Raw genomic sequence first — 23,778 nt, 5'->3', positions numbered from 1 at the left:
ATAAAATATTTTATTGCATTAACAAAATTTATACATCTTATATTTGTTTAATACAAAATTTAATATATGTTAATATAAATATAAATATATGTATATATATTAGAGTGGTCATTAAAAAATGATTTCAAAATTTTTTTAATTCTCAATCGGTTTAAAATACAGAAAAAAAAATTTCTCGAGAGTTTTAACTTTGTATTCTGTTTACTGTATACCTGATAAATTTTAAGTACTGTAAACTTATCTATTTAATTAATATGTCAGTGTCTGATTTTTAAATTTAATTATACGTCAAAAATAAGTTTAACTTTTTTCTAATTAATAATTTTAATTTGTCTTTAACTATGGGAAAAAAAATTTAGATACTTATTAGACTTTCAAATGATACCGAAGTTAGCCGACGTCTAATAATTTTTGAATTTTTTAAAAACCGATACATTGTCAAAAAAAAAAAATATTTGAAAAATTACACCTGAAGATTTAAAAACTTTCTACATGCGTATATTTTTAGTTCTTTTTTTTCGTAATTTATTTGTTGAAAAAAAATCCGAAAATTGTTAGTTGCCTGCTAACTTCAGGATTATAATTTCAAATGACATCAAAGTAATTATGATTAAATGAGTAAATAATTTATTTGTTGATTTTTCAACTAAAAGTTGGTAAAAAAAAAAAAAAAAAAAGAGGACAGTCAAGTAACGTTAGGACAATCACTTACATATTTATTTAGGATGACTTTAAATTAAAATTCAGACAGAGCAACGCTAGTCTAATTAGAGCACTTAAAATTTTCTTAAGTGAATAGACATTCAAAAAAAATTTCTTTTCAAATTCTGCGGCCCGTGTTCTCATATGAAAAATTAAGAACTCAAATTTTACTATGAGTGTGAATGTAGCATCAGACAAATTTAAAATTAATAATAAATAGTGTAAATAATTAATAAAATAAAATTTTTAAAAAATGCGTATTTAAAAATTTTTAAAATGAATAAGTGCATTTTTTATGAATATTATTTTTTTAATTATTTACTCTACTTATTTATAATTTTAAATTCGTATAACGAATAAATGCGTTAAAATTTATTGATGGTCTTTTCACCTGATTCTTATTACATATAATTTTATATTTGTCTGATGTCTGATACATTCACACTCGTATTTTACTGGAAAATTTTTTTCTTTGAATTTGACACCGATTGAAAAATGGATCTTGTAAATTAAAAGACCACCCTTTTAAAAACCACCCTAATGTATATTAATTAATTTAATTAACAATAATTTTGGAAATAAATCTTAATATAAACGTTTAATTAATTCATGGCTAGAATAAAATTTTTCAATCATAATTTTGATAACTAAAATGAATAAACTAAAAAAAAAACAAAAATTTTCATAAATCATTATTTTTCTCGTCATCTAATTGTCTAACAGCAGTCTCCAGTGAAAATAAATGATCATCAATAACACCAGGTGCTATCATTTTCATAGCAGATGCAAGTTTATAAAGATACTCGGTATTGGCACCACTTGGACCATGAGAACTTATAATATGACTAGCAATCGTTTCAATATTTTCAGCACCAGCAAAGTTTGGATTGTCTTCATTGCCAATATAAATTGTCAAATAAAACGGTTTTTCCACTTGACTTTCTTTTGGAGAAATAAATTCAGATTTTACTGAATTATTGTCATCGGTATTCAAATCATTGGTATCCTCTGATGTATCAATTAAATTAAATTGTTCTTTTTTAACTGGATTACATGGGTAAAAAAGTACTGTTTTTCTTTCATAGCCGCCTTTTTCACGGAAATCCAAATGATTCACAACACTGTCGATATTTTCATTTGCTATATGATAAGCAACTCCCCAAACTTGGTCGTCTGGATTGTTTGATTCCAGTAGAGTGACAACACGTCCTGGCTAAAATTTAAATATTTTATTACTGAGTGTGAAGGTAATTGACGAGTGGGAATTTTTAAAATTATATAATAAATAAATAAAATGTAAGTAAAATAAAAATTCAAAAATACGTATTTAAATAAATGGAAAATTAGTGCGCGCATCTTTTTTAAATTTTATCGTTTTAATGCATTCATTTATTTATTTAAAATTACGTTGATTCATATCCATTCCGATAATAATTATAAATTTAATCACAGTTACAAGGATATATTAGTTGTTATTAATTAATGTTTATTACGACCATCATACAACGTTTTGTTGGTTCCTCAACTTTTTAAAGTACTAAATCAATAGAACATTAACTGTCTAGTAAATAATTATAAATTGAGACAATATAACAGTTTTCCTTTCTTACAAACATCATTTAAAATATAAATTAATAATTTATTCATTTACACTATTTTTTGTTTCTTTAGTTAAAAAATAAATAAATAACGTTAAATAATAAATATATCTGGTCATTTGATGTACCTGAAGAACGGAACGTTTTTCGCGAATCGAAGATGAAAAAAAAAAGAAATGAAAAGTGAAAAATCTACTGGGTCTAGATTTCTGAAATGATTCGTACCCCTATCCAAAAATTCCCATAAAATCATGTACCTGAAGATCGGAACGTTTTTCGCGCAACGAAAATAAAAAAAATTCATGTATGTGTAATTTGACTGTTCAAAGTTGACTTAGGGGGTAATTGGAGGCGGCTGCAATTTTCGGTTGACATACAAGTACTTATGCAAAACATTTCCGAAATCTAGATCCAGTAGATTTTCTACTTTTCATTTTGATTTATTATTTTCATTCCACGAAAAACGTTCCAATCTTCAGGTACATATAGAATCCACTCAAATGCGACAAAAACCGCATAGAATCCTATAGACTGTATTGGTTTCTATGCGGGTTTTGTCGCATTTAAGTGGATTCTATGGGAATTTTTGGATAGGGACGTCAGTCGAAAATTGCAGGCCACCCCCTACTACCCCTTAAGTCACCATTCGAGTCAAATTACATAAATGATTTTCATTTTCGTTGCGAGAAAAACGTTCCGGTCTTCAGGTACATGTTATTTGAATATCTGATAAAATGAGTAACAACAGCAGATGAAAATTTTAAAAAATTTAAAAACGTCACAAATGGCAAAATTGAATTTTCAATCAGCTGTAATCAATTATTCATTTATATGTTAAATGATGTTTGTAAGAAATGAAAACTGTTATCATATTGTCTCAATTTATAATTATTTACTAGACAGTTAATGTTTTATTAATTTAGTACTTTAAAAAGTTGGGAAACCAACGAAACGGTTTATGTTAGTCGTAATAAATAATAATTAATAAAAACTAATACGTCCTTGTAACTGTGATTGAATTCATAATTTTTATTTATTTATTTAAAATTTATAAAATGTCTCATGTCTGCTGCATTCATACTCATTTATTGCTTATAATTAATTATATATTTAATTAATAAAGTAACGTAAATTAATATTACTTTTGATGGTACTCCTCGATGGTCTGTACTTTTTTGATAAAATCTTCTGATATAACCTTTGATATAACCAACTAGTTTCCTTTCATACGGAAAATCAACTTTCCATATCAATGATCCATAACCAAAAACCCACATAATTTTTATTTGTTTTTCTTCTTACTTATTAACAAATAAATAAAGTATAATTAACTAAAAAAAAACTGACATATTTCGAACTTAAATGATTTTTTATGACAAGTTTTATTACTTTACGCAATAATTTATCTATATACGTTCATATCCACAACAAAATAATAATAATTAAAATAGTTATTGGTATTATTGATAAGTGTATATATATGTGTTCATATATAACTCAAATATAATAACTTTGTCTTACGTTAATTGTTTATAATGATTAAGACTACTACTATGATTGAGAACTTTACACATATATTTATATATATAAATCACACTTATATGTCAACTTGTAAATTTATTTCTGTATGTAAATGGATTATTTTGAATGATTTCCAGATAATTAATTAATGTATTTAATGAGGAGAAGTTTTTAAAAATAATTTTGTTACCTAAATTATTTTATGAATTTTGTATAAATTTGCGAAATAATTTGACATTGACAGCTGGGCAACGTGTTCAAAACGATAATCTTTTACCAGCGAAGTTGATAAGCAAGAAAACTATAAATACATTTGTTGATAACAAAATTTAAAAATTTTTGATACGCGGGAAAATTGTTTAATTATTTAGTCTAATTATGATCGTGAATGTTATGAATGTAGTAGACATATGTCAGTTTTTATTATTTAAAAAAAAAATCAACAAGAACACCATTCTGCATATTATTTCCTCACCAAGGTTTGTTCAAACACTTGCGTGTTTTTTTTTCTTAATTTAAAAAATATTTTTCTATCATATTCTGTCGCTATTTTATTTTGAAGTACGATTTTTAGTTTTTGTCAATTTCTAATCATTTATTTTTCAAATATTTAAATTTACCGCTAAGTGCGATAAGAATAATTTAAGAAGGGTGCATTTCGAAATGCGCTACGCTGCAGCTGCTCGCAACGGATTTCGGAATGCACCCCGTGTGTCTTTACCGTAGACCTAACGGTGTTTAGCTCCAATTTTTAAAAACTGTTTTAAAAAAAAAATTTCTGGATTTCCATTTCACAGATTGCCGATGATACAGGCAATCAATCACCCAGTTTCCGAAGACTCAGATTTAATTTTTCACTTATTGACCGTGAATCAAATCAAAAAGAAAATGTTGAATTCAAGATTTTCTATAGGTTTTTTTAGACGTTGGAAAGTCCTGATTTTGAACAAGTTTTCTATGGATTCTCTTAGTCGATGACGAATCTTGCACGGAAAAAAATAAACTTTAAAAATTAGTATTTGAAATTATAACTCGGAACCCGGGTGTCACTATGAGGAATTTTAACATTCAAAATAATAAATTTTATAATACGTGTCAATTTATATAGTTCGTTTTTTTCCGTGTGATTTTCCATAGAAATTCTATAGAAATTCTTGAATCCAACAAAGATTTTTGAAATATTCTTCTAAAATGTATCTTTAAAAATTTTTTCTATCGTTGTAGAATTTGTTTATTTAAAAATAAAAAAATTGTATAAATTTTCAGCAGAGTGAGCCAGGATATTACTAAAAATAAATTCAAAAATCACAAAACTGTTGTATTAATAAATATAATTAAATAAATTTCCATTTTTATTTTACTTCCGATAGACTGAACCCTAATTAATTAAAAAAACATCAATGTTATTAGAATTTATTTTATTTTATATTTGACTTTACCTTTAAGTGGCCAGATGTCTGCGCCAGATGGTTCCATATGTCTTGTGAACTAAAATTAACGGTTTAAAAAATTTGTCGACAATAAACACACGTGGTTTAGGATCAACAAAGTTTACATATAATTATTTTTTAAAAAATTGTTAACGAAGTTCATGAATTAATTTATTTAATTTCGCTGTATGAACTACATTTTTTTGTATCAATATGTTGTCTGTAGATATATGTCATGATATTTTAGCTATTCGCTGCATTGATAGTTATATATTTGTAGGTTAGTACTCAATGTTATTAAATTGAACATAAACACAAACATAAACATAAATAATTATTAATTAAATATTTTATTAATTTTTTTCTAGGCATTGGCACTAAATTACACGTCTTCAATAGTATTGATTTCAAGTGTAAATTAATAACTGATACTGATCATCAAGATATTATCCATGATATTGTGAAAAATGGTTCTGATAAATTAATTATTTTTGGAGGAAAATATTTAAGTATTTTTTCATATAAAATAAATCAAGATGAATTAATGTAAGTCTATTTTTGTTAATTATTTAAATTAATTTGATATTTCGTTTAAATAAATAATATATATTTATTTCAGAGTAAACAAATTGTCTACTCATATTTTTAATGACTGGATAATCAGCTCGAGTTTTTATTCAATAAACAATACAGAAGATATTTATATTTTGTTTGCTCATAATAATTTATATTTGTACAATACGTCGTCCAAAGAATATACTAATGTATTATGTGAAGAAAAATGTATACTGTATCCTTTAAATACTTTAAAACAATTAAATTAATCACGGTAGGAAATATTTTTAATTTTACAATGACTAAAAATGAGTGTGAATGTAGCAGACATGAGACAATTTATAAATTTTAAGGGCATTCTCAGACAGTGGTCTCCACTTTTTAAAAATTTTCAATAAAATTTAACTGTCAGAAGTGTATCAAAATTTTATCAATTAAAAAAATATTAAAGCATTAATTGAAAAAAGGACAACGAAGTCGTAATTTCGCCGAGATATAGATTTAAAAAAATTTCAGTAAAGTTTTCATGTCAATATTAGTAGACAATTCGTTGATTAGTTTGAAGATTCTGTGCTTGAATCCATTCAACACGTAATTTTTTTTTTCGTAGTTTGTATCCATAGCAGCCTATTCTCTCTTAGGGTTTCGTTCAGTATATTGAGACACTTGTGCTAATATTTCGGGTGGGTCAATAACATCATTGATTATTTTATGAAAAAAAAACAGAGATCTAGATACTTGCGATTGTAAGTCTATTATCTTGAATTGTCTTTCAACTTCATCCAAACTTCTTGCAATTCCTTTGCCTTTCAGTGAGTGCGATAGGATCCTTACGAATCAATTTTGTATTGACTTCGACCTGTCAACTTGCAATGCATGGTAATCACTAGCATCAAGACTTAAACTTTCAGAATCTCTACAGCCAATTGTAACAAGCGAATTTCAGTCCAATGCCGAGAATTAATGATAGCAAACGCGTACCTTAGTAGCTATCTTAGTCAAGATCTTGAAATCACAGTATATATAGATGTAATATTTCGCTGTATTCTCCTTTACTTGCTCAAGATTTGCTCCAGAATCGATCAATATTGCCACTAGGGTGAATTATGAATGCCTTCAGTCAGCCGGCAGAAACAAACTAGTTTAGTCCCTTGGGAATTAACCCTGGTTTAGAAAACCGATTCACTTCAATAGAATTCGATCAGAAAATTCTGATTGAATCCTATTAGAGTGAATCGGAAATTTCCGAAAAATATATTATTTCCCGATTGAAACCTATTGATTCCCATTCAAAATTTTTATCGGAATGAATCGGTTCCAATCGGAAAATAATATTTTTAATTTTATGCACTTTTTCCGATTGAAACCGATTCATTTCGATTATACTCAATCGGATCCCAATCGGATTTCAATCGGACTCAATTGGAATTCTTAAACCAGGGAACAAATAATGTTTCTGTCCACTGGCTGAAAACTTTCGCAATTTACACTCTGATACTTGTCATTTTTTTATTAGTAATTTCAGAGCATTAATTTTATTTTGTTTCTTACGATTTTTCATAAAATTATTATAAAAATTTATATCAGTGTTGGACTTAACTAAATAATATATAGATATTGCGGTTTTATTTCTGCAGAAAAAGATCAAGTTGTTATCTTCAGCGGTACAGTATTTAAAGAAATATTAATATGGAAAGTTAATATTAAAATTGATGTAACAAAAGATATAAATGTGTTATATCGTTTAAAAGGACATAAGGTAATTAATCATTAATTTACTTATTTATTGATTAATAGTATTAACTAAATTTTATTTTATGACCATTTAATTTCTTTTTAGGGTGTAATATTTTCTATTTTTTATGATGAAAAACAAAAATTAATTACCACGACTTCCGATGATAGAACAATAAGACTATGGGAAATTGATAATAAAATGAATGAGACGGAAAATTATTGGGATAATTTAATAATTAGTCTTAAAGCAACGATGTTTGGTCATACTGCTCGAGTATGGAAATCTTTGATTGTTAATGATAAAATAATTAGTGTAGGAGAGGTAATTATTTGAGGTTTAATAATCGAATTGATTAAAAAAAGTTTTAAATCAAATTTCTTATTGAATCATTTACTTGAGTAATAGGGTGGTTGTTAAAAATTGAATTTTCTCAGACGCCCCGTAAGAAGCTTTTTTTTAGTGAAAAAATACGTGGGGACTTTGGTTTTTTTTTTTTAATAAAAAGAACACGTGCCTCAGGACGATCAAAGTTCATTTTTCGATACAATCGCGGTTTTTCTTAAATATCTCATGAAATATGCAGAATGAAGGAAAAAATCATGGGAACAATTTTGTAGGTAATGAAATTCTTGACAAAAAACGTCATGTTCATTTTTTTTATAAAATGTGTATTTATGAAGATATTTTAAATAAACTTTTTTAATCTTATCAATCGAGCATTCAAAGGATTACGAATGTTAAAAATAACGTTTTTTCTTAAATATAGATAACTTCTTAACTCGTACCATATCAATCATTAATGTTTATATAGTTTCTATATACTTAGAAAAATGTTGTTTTCAACATTTGTAATCCTTAAAACGCTCAACTGATAAGATTAAAAAAGTTTTTTAAAAATATCTTCGTAAATACACATTTTATAAAAAAAATGAATATGACCTTTTTTGTCAAGAATTTAATCTCCTACAAAATTGTTCTAATTACTTTTTCCTTGAATCTGCATATTTCATGAGATGTTTACAAAAAACCGCGATTGTATCGAAAAATGAACTTTGGTCGTGCTGAAGCACATGTTCTTTTTATTAAAAAGAAAAAACCAAATTGCCCATGTATTTTTTCTCTAAAAAGAAGCTTTTTATGGGGCGTCTGAGAAAATTTAATTTTTAACAATCACTCAATTGAATAATTAAAAAAAACGCTCGACTATAAGACATAAGATAAAACCTTTTTATGGCTGAAAGTATGAAGGAACAGAAATTTAACTTAAAATTTTTTAATAATTATAATGATAATAATCTAATTAATTGCAATATTTTGTTTAAGGATTCATATATTTTTATTTGGACACTAGAAGGAAAAGTATGTAATAAAATAATAGCACATGAAGGCTCAGCAGTTTGGACTCTTGAGATATCAAGAGACAAATCCACAATATTTACTGGTGGAGCAAACGGTGGCGTTAATTGCTGGCCATTGATAAATGATGAGACCACAGCTTTGCTTCCTAAGCTGTCATTTATAGATAAACAGATACCAAAATATTTATCGTACTTAAATAATGGCGATCTTATTGTTTTTTTAGACAGCGGGCAATTATTGACATACGATAAACAGCTTTGCCCAAAAGACTCAATCATTTTACCGAAATACAAAAGCTACTGCTTAATGCAGGTGTCGTCCAATCGTAAACTAATTGCTTTTGCTTCCAAAGACGGATATGTGGACGTATTTCATGAAGTTAATGACAAATTAGAACTTTTTAAAGACCCGGAAAAAATAATCGAGTCAAAAATTTATTCAATTCAATGGCTGGATGATAATTCAATGCTGATATGTGGCGACAAGGGTCATCTAAAAGTTATTAAAATTGATGTTAATAATAAATTTAATGTTCAATGTGAATTTACTTTGCCATCAAGCCGGGAGTGCTGGACTACAGCAGCGATAAAGTTTAATAATTTAATTATTTGCGGCGATCGCGCTGGAAATGTTTATGGATTTGATATAAAATCCGATAGTAGAACTCCGCAGTATAATTTTAGTAAAATCCATGGACGTCTGGGTGTACAATCATTCGGATCAATGAACAATAAATTACTAAGTACTGGTCGTGACGGTACTTTAAGATTTTATAAACTAATAGTAAATAATAATGATGAAAATAATACATTATTAAAAGTACTCGATGGTAAAAAAATGCCAATGGAATGGGTCAGCAGAACTCTTAAGACAAATAATGATTTATATGTTATTGGATTCAAGGAAATTGAATTTATTATTTATAGCATGCGATTTAATAGACTCGTTTTGAGGATAACATGCGGTGGTGGACACAGATCATGGGACTGTATTTATATAAACGACGTCATTAAATTTTCTTGTATTAAAAATAAACAAGTTTACATGACAGACAATATATTATGTCAATTCAGTGATACATTGATCACCGGTTTTCATACTAAAGAAATCCATTCTGTTGAAATATTGCCGGTGTCAAATAAAAATCACATGATTTTTATATCTGCGAGTGAAGACTGTACATTACGTTTAAGTAATTTGCAATTATCGTTAACGAATGAAATAAAATTAAATTACTTGGATACATATCATGGTCATATTTCAAATGTTAAAGCTATTGCTGTTGTTAATTTGATTGACACAAATGAAGAAACTAAAAATTTGGTGTTTACTGTTGGTGGAAGAGCACAACTTAAAGTTTGGGAAATAACTGTAGATATAGATAAAAATATTCTGACGAATGATGACGTCAGTGTCGTTGAATTAGCGACATTTATGATACGTGATATTGACAAATGTAAACGAAAAACTTTTCAACAAAAGCAACAGACTTATTTTATTGATCCAGAAACGCGTTTTATGGATGTAAGGGCATATTTAAATTCGGAAAATAAAATTATTGTTTTTATTGCTTGTTCTGATGGATACTTAAGAATTATGTCTTATGATATTTCTTTACATGAAATTAAACTGATAAATGAAATTTCTTATTACAATCGTTGCATAATTAAAATTCACAGTTTTTTACATGAAAAAGAATTAATTCTTATCAGTATGGCTACTGATGGATTTATCAACCTGTGGTCTGTAAATTCGATAATTTATTCTGATGATGGTGATCGTAAAATTGTCAAAGAACCATTTAAATTGTGGATTGCACATCAATCTGGTATTAATAGTTATGATTTTTGTAAGAAAGACAAAAATTATTTATTGTTAACAGGAGGTGACGATAATAAAATTTGTTTAACGATATTTAATATTGTTGAATTACAAAATAAAGTACTGGATGCTAAAATAATTGCTGATTGGAATTCAACATTGATTCACTGTGCTCAGATAACAGGTGAGTTTATTAAGGAAACTTTTATTTATTTATTTACAGTCGGACCTCGTTGTAAGACTACAAGTTATAAGACTCTTCTCCTCAATTTGTTAAAACTCGCTCGGAACGCTCCTCCCACTAATAACTCAATGAAAATTTTGCGCCGAAACCTCGCTATAAGACTAACGAACAGTACGACTAAAATCGAGATGAAATGTACAGACATATAGATTGTAGATTAAGTCATTTATTTTCATAAAGAATGCTTACAATTTCGTGGTTTCACGTAATTAATTCGGGGGAAAGAGGTCGGAGATACAAAAAAAAGAGCATATTTTCGTGATTTTTTTTTTAGAGTACCTTCTTTATTAAAATTCTTAAAATTAGTGACATTATTAAGCATCATTCCAAGAATATTCTGCTAAATTTTATTTATTTATTTATTTATTTATCAACTTATTTACAAGAATAATTTTATAGAATACAAATTTATTATTAGCACGTGTAAATAAGCATAAATAATAATCACTCTAGGAGTATACCTTTCAGAGCCATCTAATATAAGAAAGATACATCATAACATATTCATTTCGTATATAATTTAACAATTTTAACTATTTTTCTCAGATACCATTAATTGCTTATAGCATAATTTCTTAAAAATATTCAAACTTAACTAAACTATTTTTAGGCAGCGAATTCCAAAATTTAATGCCAGTTATCAGAAATGATTTCTGATAGTGATTACTATGTCATGGTGGTACCCATAATGAGTTAGTTTTATTTGGATCTACTCTCAATAAATACATATCATTTTTGAATATTAATTTATCCGCAAAAAGCCCTATGTTGCCTAGATATAGATACTAATTTTCATAAAAAAATATTGAAAAATAAGCCAGTGGTAGAGGGGAGAACCGAGTCACCTCAAAAAAAAGTCTCGATAAGGTAGTCAGGATAACTCATGACTGCTTCATCTGAAATCAAAAAACCGAAAATATTTCTTTAATACATAAGTTTATTTTATATTTGAATGAAGGATTTTTTTTTTTTTTTCAATAACTACTTATTTTTTAATCCAACGAAAGGAACTTTCGTTGGAAAATCAGAGTTTTTTTATTGCACCTTTACCAAAAATTCAAAAATGAATATTTTGTTTATTCCTTCGTTGAAATTGGCTATTCTGTTGATTAATAAATATGTTATTTTTATTTGCGGCCAAGAATTTCGGATTAGACTTTGAAAATTTATTAAAAATTTTTTTGACGTCTGTTGTCTCGTTAGAAATCAATATTTTTATTATAAATATTTTTTTATGAGCGAGAAGTTTTTGATAAAAAATAACTAGAAAATAAGGTAAAAGACCCAATAGCGGAACAAGTCCCAGTACCGGAACGATTTCAAGATTATTATAATATATCTTATTGAGTACAATACGAAATTTTAAGAAGTTTTATTTTTCCGAAATCTCAATGTTTTTGGTCAGAAATAGATTATAAATAAAACTTGTCAGTCTATCAATAATATTAAAAAAAAAAAATAAAAATTATAGAACCAAGCGGAGACCTATGACTTACCCCGATTCCTTAAGGATTTTGCTAAGAAAACAGCCAGTAGTCTTAAGCTTGTAAAAAATGTAGACTGCAACTTCTTCAACACTTTTTTTTTTCATTTGTATGTAAAGGTATTTAGAATTCACAATCTTAAGTGTTTGTATAAACAAAATTCAATAAAAATATTAATTTTTTCTGTTCGCTTATTGGTTCGCTAGAAGTTAGCCTGACCCAGTACCGGAACAGTTTGCCATGTTTACTTTCTTAACTGACACATGCAGTGTATTTTGTTAAAGTGTATGGTCTACACACTATACTGAAATTAAAAATTATATCTTTCATAATTAAAATTATATCTTTTATAATAAAAATGTATTGTTACTTAGTCTAATTTCCCAACTATTCATTAACTTAGTTATTATTTAGATAAAGTATAGTTTTGGCATTTGAAAACATTCATATTATTTACTGTTCCGGTATAGGGGCTAGGCATTTTTAGCGTTCCGGTACTAGGTCTTTTGGACTTTTTCGAAAAATATTTTTTTTATTTATTAAACTTTGCATAAAATGATATTTAAAATTTTTTTCACATAGTTTAATGTTTGTTCCAAACGATCTATTAAATTACTTCTTTTCATGAGTTGCATCAATAATTTTAGAATAATAAATACTGACACACGGCCTTCGTCGTTCCGCTATTGGGTCTTTTACCTTATGCTATTTTTATTTACGGGCAAGAATTTTGAATATGTAATTTTTTTTTCTATAATTTCCAAAAAAAAAAAAAAAAAAGCTTGTGGTTACTTTCATTGGTTCTCAAGATAAGTATAGCTAAGATTCGAAAATACGATCTCGAGAAATCGTGTTTAAAGTTTAGACTGACACGCAAGTATAATTACGCCGTCATAAAATATTTCTTTCAACCTTAAAAAATATTTAAATATACAAAACATATACTTAGTTATTGTTATTCAAAATAAAATTTCCTATACGGATATAAAAATTTTAATTTATTTTCCATGACCTTGAAAAGTTAGCATCCTTTTTAATATTTACTAATTATGGTAATTAAATTTTGGGCAAATTTATAAATATTAAAAAACAAGAATTGTTATGGTAAAGTCAGTAATTATAAAAAAATTTTTATTAAAAGTTAAAAATAATTCAATTCTTAATCTGATTTGAAAAAATTTTAATAAACTAAATCTTGTATAGTAAATTTTATATAATTAACTCATTATAGATCTCATTAGATCCAACTACATAATATGAGAAATGAGTATATATTTATTAAAATCCTAAAAACCTAAATAGATATTTGTGAATTTAGAAAGTTGTTTTTTCGAAAAATTTTCTTTTCTATCTGTTAATTTATTCAATAACATTAAGATAGACCTTTAAATTTCTTTTTTTATCTACAAAAGAAAATGAATGAAATTTAAATAATTGATAAATAAATAAAGTTTTGACATCAAGTCAACAATTTTTTATGAATTATACTAAATTTATTCTTTTCATAAATACGTAAAAAAATTAAAAAAATTTTAAATAATTCTTATAAGAATTAAAAATTTTATTTTTCATAAATCATAATAAATAAATAAATAAATAATTAATTAATTTTTTTAGGTGTCAAATTTTATGGAGAAAATAATTTTGCAAGTGTCGCAATAGATCAGCGAATAGTAATGTATCATTACTCACTAACTAATTCAATTTTATCAGTAACTCCATTAATTAAATTAATAAAATTAACTTCTGTTGCTGATGTTCATGGTATAACATTCGTATCAAATGTTAATGACAATAAACCATTAGCTTGTGTTTATGGACAAGGAATAGAAGTAATAGAATTTGAAAAACAAAATTTAAATTAAAACAATAAAATATTTTTTAAATTTAAGCCATAAATTTAATTGTAAATAATGTATAAATTTTTGAATTTTTAATTTAATATGAACAATTTTTTTTTTTAAATAAATAATATATTTTTTTTTGTATAAAAACAAAATAGTTGAATACTTATATAAATTATTGAGAAAGTATAAAAGAGGCTACGTAGTATGTACTGTAGAGAGGTACAGAGTGCGTGATTATCGTTGTTGCTGCCTTGACTGGTAGCGTTGTTGTTATTGTTGATCCTGCTACCGATTTCCTAGCTCTTGCTCCTAGACAGTATTACCAGGGGTATAGAATCGGATGCAGGTAGTAGAGTTACAGTGGTGGCAGCGACCGCAAATACGTTGACAATATACTCAGTACAGATCGGTTGTACACTCGAGAGAATGGTAAAGTAAAGGTACGAGTACATACTTGCATTGCATGTACATGTACATGATAATACAAAAAGAGGAAACGATATTTTTACAACAACTAACCGGTTTTTCTTCTTGTTCTTCTTTTCCATATCATCTACTCTCCGTTGGCAATGAAGATTTTCTTTATACATAAATATGTTTTAATTTCAATTACGTCAGATTTTTAAGGCAGTATTCTACTTTGAACGCTCGAAAAAAGACTATTTTTTACGAATTTTTAATGAGATTATGAATAAAGATATACATGTAGGGTTTGTTAGGCTTAATAAATACACTATTGAAATACATTAAAAAAAATTTTATTATATATTTTATATACTTTTAACATACAAAAACATCATTCGAATACAACGTCTTGATTAGTAGGTGGGTCTGCGCTTGGTGTTAAAATTTTAAAAATGGACAAGCATGAAACAGAAAATTTTTTAGTTTTTAGATTGAAAATATCACTAGCAACCGGCTGAACTAGGATTTTTAATATACATGCAAAAATAACAAAATGGCGGCGAGAATAAAAATAAATTGGTTTATTTTTTTTGTTTTCGTCGTCATTTTGTTAACAAGGGTTATCAGATATTTTCGGCTGGGTTTTTTTCGGATACAAAATTTCTAAATACAAAACACAGTTTTAATTGTTTCATAATATTCGTTTGTTTAAGAAAAAAACCCGGCTAAAGTTTCCATTTACTGTACAAGTGCAACAAAGATAGTACCGTTCGTGGACTTAAGTGTAATAGAGAGAAAAGTGCGAACCCCTGTTAAAACCACTACGTTATTTTTATTTGATTTGACGGAATTGAGTTGTAGAGACATTCTAAGACCAAGTCTAGAGCTGACAAGACCAAACACTTCAATTATCTCAGGCGAGTCTATCAGACTGTTGATAACTTTATAGAAGAAAGTCAAATCCGCAATTTCCCTTCAACTATACATGATGTTTATTTTAAATTGGTAATTAATTTCATCAGCACTAAGAGGTGATCCATTAATTCTTATAAAGTTCGACGAGAATTTAATGAACTGTTGTGTCCTTTCGATCATGTTGATGTGAATATTTGAGTAGTTTTTGCATGACAATTCAAATTAATATTTTTTTGTAAATAAAAATAAAGTAAAATAAACAACGAAATTTTTTGTTTCTTATAATGAAATATTTAATGAATCAATATACAAAAAAAATTTAATTTATTAAATGAATTTCACGAATTTAAAAAAGTCTAACTCTTCCTTTCTGCGCAGCTTGCGGTCCAGTTTTGGAACGTCTAGATTCATTAGGGAAACGACTAGGTGGTTCGAATCTCGATGGTTCATCTTCATTGGGTATAAATGGCGGTTCACTGAATAAAAAAAAATTTATTAATATTTATAAACGATTAATCATAGATATGAATATTTAGTATGCATACCATCCGGTAACATTTTCAGCAGCGTCACAGGCGTTTATTAATTCATTGAAAGCGTTGCCTTCACCACAATTTTGAAGACGCGGTTTACCATTTACACAAATAAAGTATTTTTGACAGTCTTCGGGACTCCTGAAGAATTTAATTGCTTCACTTATCGCAAAGAATTGGTTACTTTCATCGGCTGATTGTTGCGGGCACGTGAATTTCAAAAAAGCTGTGGCATTAAATAGTTCAGTTATAAAACAGTTTATAAAATTTATTTAGTTATGTCTGTACTTGGGTTTAAAATTTAAAAAAATAAAATAAAACCTTCGGCATCACAATCAGGAACTTGATCTGGCCAATCACATCTGTAACTTTCTGCATTGAAAGCCAAACCTTCTGGGCAATTGAACGTGTAACCGACACCACCAGCGCAATTCATAAATTGTCCACAATCGGCGGAACTTTTGCCGATTTTGAAGTAACCATATTGATGGGGACAGTCATCAGTAGGCTGAGCTGGCTCTATATAATTTATTTATTTAACGTTCAAATGTCATCTCATATTACAATATATTATTATATAATTAATAATAATAACTAGTTATTTTTATTACACTCACGTAAGTTAGGCCGTCCTTCACAGCTAATATCAATGGGATAACCGCATGGGTAATTAAATCGTGCCTCGGGATTAAAATAGAGACCTTCGGGGCACAACTTTTCTTCACCAACGCCATCAACACACTCTATATAAGCATCACACTGATTGGGTACTGGAAATCTTCCAGTTCTTTCGGGACATAAACCTGATGATTGTTGAGCAAATGCTGGTGATTGTGGCGATGATTGAGAGGAAAATGCTGGTCGATTAAAATCTATTGAATTTTGTCGTGCATCTTGAAATCTTGCTCTATGAAATTGACTGAAACCTAATTTATAAATTTACGAATTATTGACAACAATAACAATATTCATCTTCATTGTTTTTTTTTTAATATGATTCTGAACTTAGTAGACAATTAACAAATTTTGGGTTTTTATTCAACAAATTAATTACAAAAAAAAAAAAAATTAAAATTAGAAATATGCATGTAGAAAATTAAAAAATTATTTAATTAAATTAAAAAAAAATAATTTTTTTATTTTCATAGAAAAAAAAATTCTCGACTGAAAGTAAATATTCTTGATTCAAGAAATTTTTTTGAAATTCTCAATTTTCTCGGATAAAATACACAGAAAAAAAAGTTTTTTTGGCGCAACAAATTGTCACTCACCCCAAGAAAATTTTTACTTGCCCTAAGAAATTTTTCGCATTATAAATTGTAAAAAGAAATTTTCTTGAGCCATAAAAAAATTTCTTGCGCTACGAAATCTTTTTTTTCTGTGTAGAAATTTTCCGATCAAGCCAAATTCTCTTGGCTCAAGAAAACATTGACTCGATTCCCGAAAACGATTGTCTTCTAAAATATTTTCTTGACCCAAGATAACTTTTTTTTCTATATGTAGATGCAATTTAAAAAAAAATTTTTTTTTTTTTTATAATTAATAGTTTTGAAAAAAATCTAAAAATTACTAGACGTCGGGTAACTTCAGTATCATTTTTCGAGTTAATAACTCAGTAAATACACATTAAATATTTCGAGTTTTTATATTAAATCTTTAACGTCGCAATAACAAGGGAAAGTTGTATCGTCTTCCCTGTGGCCTGTGGCTCACGGGCAATTACTGCCGCGGGCAAGAATATCATTGAATATAAATTAGTATCGGAAGATTTTATTCAAGAATATACTACGTTACACAACTCTATATCCAAACATTTAAAATATACGTAATTTTAATATTTTACGTCACATTTAAATTTTTATATATGTATATATTACATTTATATAAATTAAATTAAGTAGTGATGCGAAAGCTTTAATTAATTTAATATAAATAATTACTACTAATATACTTATTATATTAATCGATAATTACATAATAAAATTACAGAATTTAACGTCTTGCGCATTAACTTAAAATCATTTTTTTAATAGCTATTTAATAACTAATTAATTGCTTGTTAAAACATATAAGTACTTACCTGTATTAAGACAAATGGCAAAAATAGTCAATATGACTATTTTTTTTTCTTTTAAATATCCAAACATTTTTTATTTATATTTATCCGGTTTAGTATTTGTACTTTTTAATTTAAATATTAAATAAATAATAATAATTATTAATTATTAATAATAAAAAATCGTTTTCTGATGGCAACAAGACACTTGTGAGGATAAAACGTAAACTACAGGTTCCAGATGAATCTTTGGGTGCTTTTATCATTTCGGGGGCATACTGGAGAGGGAAGATGATGGAAAGTGAGAGCATCTCTTGTATTATACATATACTGAATGGGCAGGTTAATGCTGTAGGTAATGTAATATTGTATAATTCATTAGAGAAGGGGAAGAAGAAGAAGAAGAAGAAAAAAAAAGTTTGAAAAGAAGAAGAGGAAGATGTATGCGTGATAAATTTATTTATTTAGATAGAGTGAGGCAACCGATTTGATAGACATTTAGAGAGTCAAATTTCTATTTAATTTATTAATTTTTCGTGTACTTAATTTTACATTTTACTGCATCTATTATTAATTGTTCATATTTGTAAAAGTAATGACACGCGTATTAAATTGACGTTAAAGTGTAAAAAAAATTTTTTAATGTAATTATAAACAGGAGGATTTTAATGTTAGAATATTTATGGTTGCATTTGAATAGAAAAATATATAATTTTACTTTTATGGAATTTTTTTTATTTAAAATATGAAATTCTATACTTTGATTCGAAGATGTGTACTTAGAAGAAATGTCAGAGTGAAGGTTTGTATGAGAGTTAATAAATGTCAAGGCTGAGTGTTTTTTTTTCTAAATGCATAAATCTGAGTTTAGACGCTTGAATGAGCTGAAAAATTTACTTATTTACATGATTTTTATTTAACTGTTATTGGATGATCGATAACTTAAAAAATCAATGGACTGATTCATAAAAATGGTTAATCAAAAATTTATTATTTGTTTGCGAGTTGAATTAAAAATTCGTATAAATTTAAATAAAATTAAAAAGATGGATACACAAAAAATCAGATGGCAAATAATATTAGTCATTCATTATATGAATAACTATGTTATATTTAATCAGGTGTACTAATGATAACATATCATAATAATAAAAGTAATATAAAAGTGTAAAAAAATTATATAATTACAGAAATAAGCATATACATATTATAAAATGCGAGAAAATATACAATGCGGTAATAAACATCGAATTGTAAAAAAAATCTGTTGATGTAAAGTAGATGTAATCCGCAAAAATATGATGTTTTTTTTTTGTCTCTGATTTCAGATTTACATATTGTTGTACATATTGTAGACTAATATAAATTACGCGGATGTAAAACGTTGAATAATGAGTTTTACACTGAGAAAATAGTTTATTTCATATGATACTGAAGTTAACCGACGTTTAATAATTTTTCGAAATTGCGGATTTGACTTTCTTTTATAAAGGTATCAACGGTCTAATAGACTCGCCTGAGACGATTGAACTGTTTGATCTCGTCAGCCCTAGACCTGGTCTTAAAATGTCTCGACAACTCTATTCCGTCAAATCAAATAAAAATTACGTAGTTTATGGGTCACTTAATAGAATAGCAAGACTAGGCAATCGCCACTGCTCGGACATTAACTGTTTTGGCAATACAACTGCCTCAATCTCAGCCAATATCAAGAGGCTACTTTTGCAATATTATTTATTAAATATTTTTAACTTCTTGCTATGAAAATTGCAAATTTTCAAAAAAAGAGAAGTTATTGGTTTCGGTCCGATTTTTGAAAATCGAGTTTTCATCAGATTTCGACGTATTGAGGTCCTAGGAAGCTATTCCGACTATTTCCGGATGGATGTCCATGTGTAAACATTTTTTTGTCCGACGATATTTTTTGAACAAATCAACCGGTTTGAATGTTTTTATTAAAAATTTGTTTTTTTTTTTTCGGTTTTTTGCGTATAACTCATAAACCACTTGCCCGATTCGCCTCAAAATATAGTCAGTTCTAAGTCTTGGTGAGCTTTTTCGATTGCCACCAAGAACGCTTGAATTGGTTGATTCGCTTCAAAGATGTTATCAGACAAAAAAGAACACACATATGCATAAACATACACACACACGCGCGCACATACACCCTCACACACACACGGCCTGACGTCCGTCTGGGAATAGACAGAATAACTTCCTAGAAAGTGAAAAGGTCAAAATCTGATAAAAACTCCATTTTCAAAAATTTGTCATAAATAAATACTTATTTATTTATTTAATATTTATTTATTTGGCTATGAAGTCTAAGCTTATTGTAGCTATCCATATAAAATACAATATAATATAATAGCATAGTATAAGATAGTATAAAATTATCATTCATTACAATATCATCAAATTAGCTAGTAATACTTAAAAAATGTACAAAACACGACACACGGAACTTAAAACGTTAATTTATTTGTACAATTGACTGGTAGGTTGTTCCATGCCCTTATTGCACATACAATAAAAGATTTATCATATTTAGCACTACAATTTGGTAATGCTTAATAAATCTTGTCGTATATCACCTCTTCGCAGTTTTGGCTCTAAAATATAAATTTCATGACGAAAAATATTGATTGAATCCATTCAAATATGGCATTTATTTGGATGAAACAAATCTTATTTAGCATAAATAAATATTTCTCTCAGTGTACTGACAGCAACATAAGTTTTGAAGGTAGCTTGTCTCTGTTAATTATTATATTTGATATATAAGTATCCTTCTTAATGACAATTATCGACAAAGGCAGCACTAGAACCACTAATTATTTCAGTATACTTTTGAGGGCCTTCAATTGGACAGACTTTAGTCGAGACATCAGTTTTTCGTTTCCTGTATAATTATAAAAAAAATAATAATTTACTTACAGTAATTGGATTAGTAAATAAAGATGACGTAAAATGACTTTGTAAAAAATAAATAATTAGTATACCCTCGATCTAAAGGAAGTCTTAGGACATCAACGACAATATTTTCAACATAAAGCCTATCATTGCAAAAAAGACAATATAGTAAAAATGTATCGCTATTATATGTCCAAGAAAGCTCAACTTTCCGTATTTTTCCCATGACATTTGTATCAGCCTCTGGATGTATTGCTAAAATTTTTGTTGTTCCTCCATGGGTTAATATTATCCGACTTTCACTGTAATCAAATTATTTTTTTCAACCAATTAATCATTGAATTCTTGTATGAATAAATACAGTAACTAGTAGAATACGATAGTTAAATAAATGTATATAAAGTAATGTATTACTTTGGAGTGAGATTAATATTATAGAAAATTCCGTTATCTGTATGCAATGTGATATTCATTAAACCTTGAACCCTACTTTTTGCTTCACGTGGATTTGCTAATTTAATTGTTATTCTGTAATGCCTTCCTATAAATAACAAAAAATGATATTATTATTTTTAAATATTATAAAATTTTTCCATTCACTTGAGAAAATGACTCACGGCAATAGGGTTTTTTGTCACCAGTAGAAACGAAAAATTTAGATTCAATTAATGAGTCGATTGTAGGTTGGCCCATTGACAATCTCTTTACTAACGCAGGACTCTTATCTGCATGATATCCCATAATGCCATAACCGAGACTGTTATTGTTGCTTGCAGAAGGAAAACATCCACCGGCAAGATATTTTTTGTAGCTATGACATTCGTGGGCAATAAACTGACACTTTGAGTTAATACTTTCAATAAAAATTTTTATTGCTCGAACATGATCACAAATCGTTTTGAAAAATGAACTCGAACATCCCGGTTGTTCATCACCGTTGTTGGGATAGAAATCTAAGTGTCCACAAGGATGATATATTCCTTGAAAGAAAAATTATTTTGAATTGCCTTATCATCGATACTCTTTTTGTTATCATATATTAAAATTCCCTAGCGGATACAAATTACGGTAAATTGTCACGTTTAGCCCAAAAATACCATAATTAGCTGTAAATTTGCTGTCAAATGCCGTACTTTCCTGGTGGAAATTTTTCGGAACTTTCTCTGAAGAACACAGCTCTAAAGTTCTAAAGACTTTTTCAAAGTTCTAAAGACTTTTTCAGAGTTATTCAGAGAAAAGTCCGAAAAATTTCCACCAGGGTTGACGGTAGTTCTCCCTGATTAAACAACTGAATTCGATCGAATTAAATTTTTAATTCTATTTAATTCAGATAAATTCTGTTAATTCGGTACCTAACTTAAAAATGAATTCTGTCTAATTTGGCAGGAAAACCAGAATTTGTCCAAATGAAAACGAATTTAAATAATTCTATTCGGTTTAATTCTGATTAATTCTAAAATAATTCTCCAATTTCTGGTTCTGAATCCGAATTAAACTGAATTAAAACGAATTTGAAATTTTTAAATTGGTTTTATTCTGTTTAATTCAAATTCAAATTTTCAATTCAGTTGAATTTTGTTTTGCAGAATTCGACAGAATATAACAGAATTAAAATTTTTAATTCGGTCGAATTCAGTTATTTAATCAGGGCTTCCGAATACAGTAAATTACGGTAGAATACTGCACTGTTGCCGCTAATTTGCGGTAAAATACCGCAGTATTGTCACAAATTTTACGGCGAATTACCGCAATTTTGCCATAAAATGTCGTACTTAACGATAAAATACCGCATTACGGTAATTTACTGCAATTATTCTAAATACCGCACTTTTACCGTAAAAACTACAGTACTGCCGCAAATTTTATGGTGAATTGCCGCAATTTTACGGTAATTTACCGTAATTCGGATCTGCTAGGGTTATTATTGAAAAATTTACCCAGTCGAGAAATGCTTTCGCTATCAGTATGAATGATATCAACGAGCTTAGCATCAGTAGGATCTAAACGTACATGACTCGGCATATACTCAAAGTCGGGCTTTGCAGGATCTAGCCCAGATATACGTCCAACTTGACCTTGCAAGTCCTCTCCAGCATATCCTGCAGTATGGGCACCAAGACTGTGGCCTATGAGATGGACATCATTCATTCTCAATCCTTTATTCTCCTGCAAAACTAAATCTAAATTAAACTGTTATCGACAAAATAATTCCATATTACAACAAAGGCTTACATTAAGAAATCTAATAAGATGTGCAATTTCTAAACCAACCACTCTAGTATTTGCCACAGCGTAAGTGTATGATAGAGCTAATGAACTACCTTTAGACCAATCAACGATAAATATGTTGTAATTATCATGCTTAAATAATTCATCTCTCATTTCCTATTATGTGTGATAATAAGTAATAATAAATAAATAAATAGATAATTAAATCATAGCGTTGCAAATTAATATTAAATATTTTTTACATTGACCCAGGGCATTTGGGGTGAGCTATTAAATCCATGTATAATGAATTTAGTTTTACGTTTTGGATCAAAATTTGATAGTTTTGTCGACTCATCATCACCAGCAGTAAGAACCTGACTCTAAAATGTAATAAAAAACATCATAACAATTAATTTACTTGTGAGTGGATTTATTTAATCGTGTTT

At 27.7% G+C, this 23,778-nt stretch overlaps 3 protein-coding genes across 4 annotated transcripts; 1 reads left to right on the top strand and 2 right to left on the bottom strand.

Annotated features, from left to right (window-relative positions):
• Positions 1-16: 16 nt before the first annotated feature.
• LOC130664117 (putative glutathione-specific gamma-glutamylcyclotransferase 2) lies at positions 17-4,105 on the bottom strand. 2 transcript variants are annotated; one of them, XM_057463881.1, is made up of 3 exons: positions 4,012-4,105; positions 3,443-3,601; positions 17-1,915 (listed from the first exon to the last, which is right to left on the bottom strand). In XM_057463881.1, exons 2-3 carry the CDS (start codon positions 3,575-3,577, stop codon positions 1,385-1,387), a joined length of 666 nt encoding a protein of 221 aa, XP_057319864.1. In that variant the 5' UTR covers positions 3,578-3,601; positions 4,012-4,105; the 3' UTR covers positions 17-1,384. The 2 variants fall into 2 exon arrangements, with proteins under 2 accessions (XP_057319864.1, XP_057319863.1); XM_057463880.1 differs by lacking the exon at positions 4,012-4,105 and having other exon boundaries at positions 19-1,915; positions 3,443-3,820.
• Positions 4,106-5,287: 1,182 nt separating this feature from the next.
• Positions 5,288-14,343, top strand: LOC130663323 (WD repeat-containing protein 6). The gene is made up of 7 exons (XM_057462471.1): positions 5,288-5,531; positions 5,620-5,797; positions 5,871-6,041; positions 7,421-7,565; positions 7,647-7,865; positions 8,868-10,908; positions 14,070-14,343. The coding sequence occupies exons 1-7, from the start codon at positions 5,465-5,467 to the stop codon at positions 14,315-14,317; spliced, it is 3,069 nt and encodes a 1,022-aa protein (XP_057318454.1). The 5' UTR covers positions 5,288-5,464; the 3' UTR covers positions 14,318-14,343.
• Positions 14,344-15,887: 1,544 nt separating this feature from the next.
• LOC130663324 (protein obstructor-E-like) lies at positions 15,888-18,449 on the bottom strand. The gene is made up of 5 exons (XM_057462472.1): positions 18,233-18,449; positions 16,770-17,078; positions 16,474-16,671; positions 16,165-16,378; positions 15,888-16,095 (listed from the first exon to the last, which is right to left on the bottom strand). The coding sequence occupies exons 1-5, from the start codon at positions 18,297-18,299 to the stop codon at positions 15,966-15,968; spliced, it is 918 nt and encodes a 305-aa protein (XP_057318455.1). The 5' UTR covers positions 18,300-18,449; the 3' UTR covers positions 15,888-15,965.
• Between the last annotated feature and the right edge of the window lie 5,329 nt (positions 18,450-23,778).

The sequence above is a fragment of the Microplitis mediator genome, chromosome 2, assembly GCF_029852145.1.
Source record: "Microplitis mediator isolate UGA2020A chromosome 2, iyMicMedi2.1, whole genome shotgun sequence".
Taxonomy (NCBI): Eukaryota; Metazoa; Arthropoda; class Insecta; order Hymenoptera; family Braconidae; genus Microplitis; species Microplitis mediator.
The sequence above is the reverse complement of the archived record's forward strand: the minus strand, read 5'-3'. Positions and strand labels throughout refer to the sequence as shown.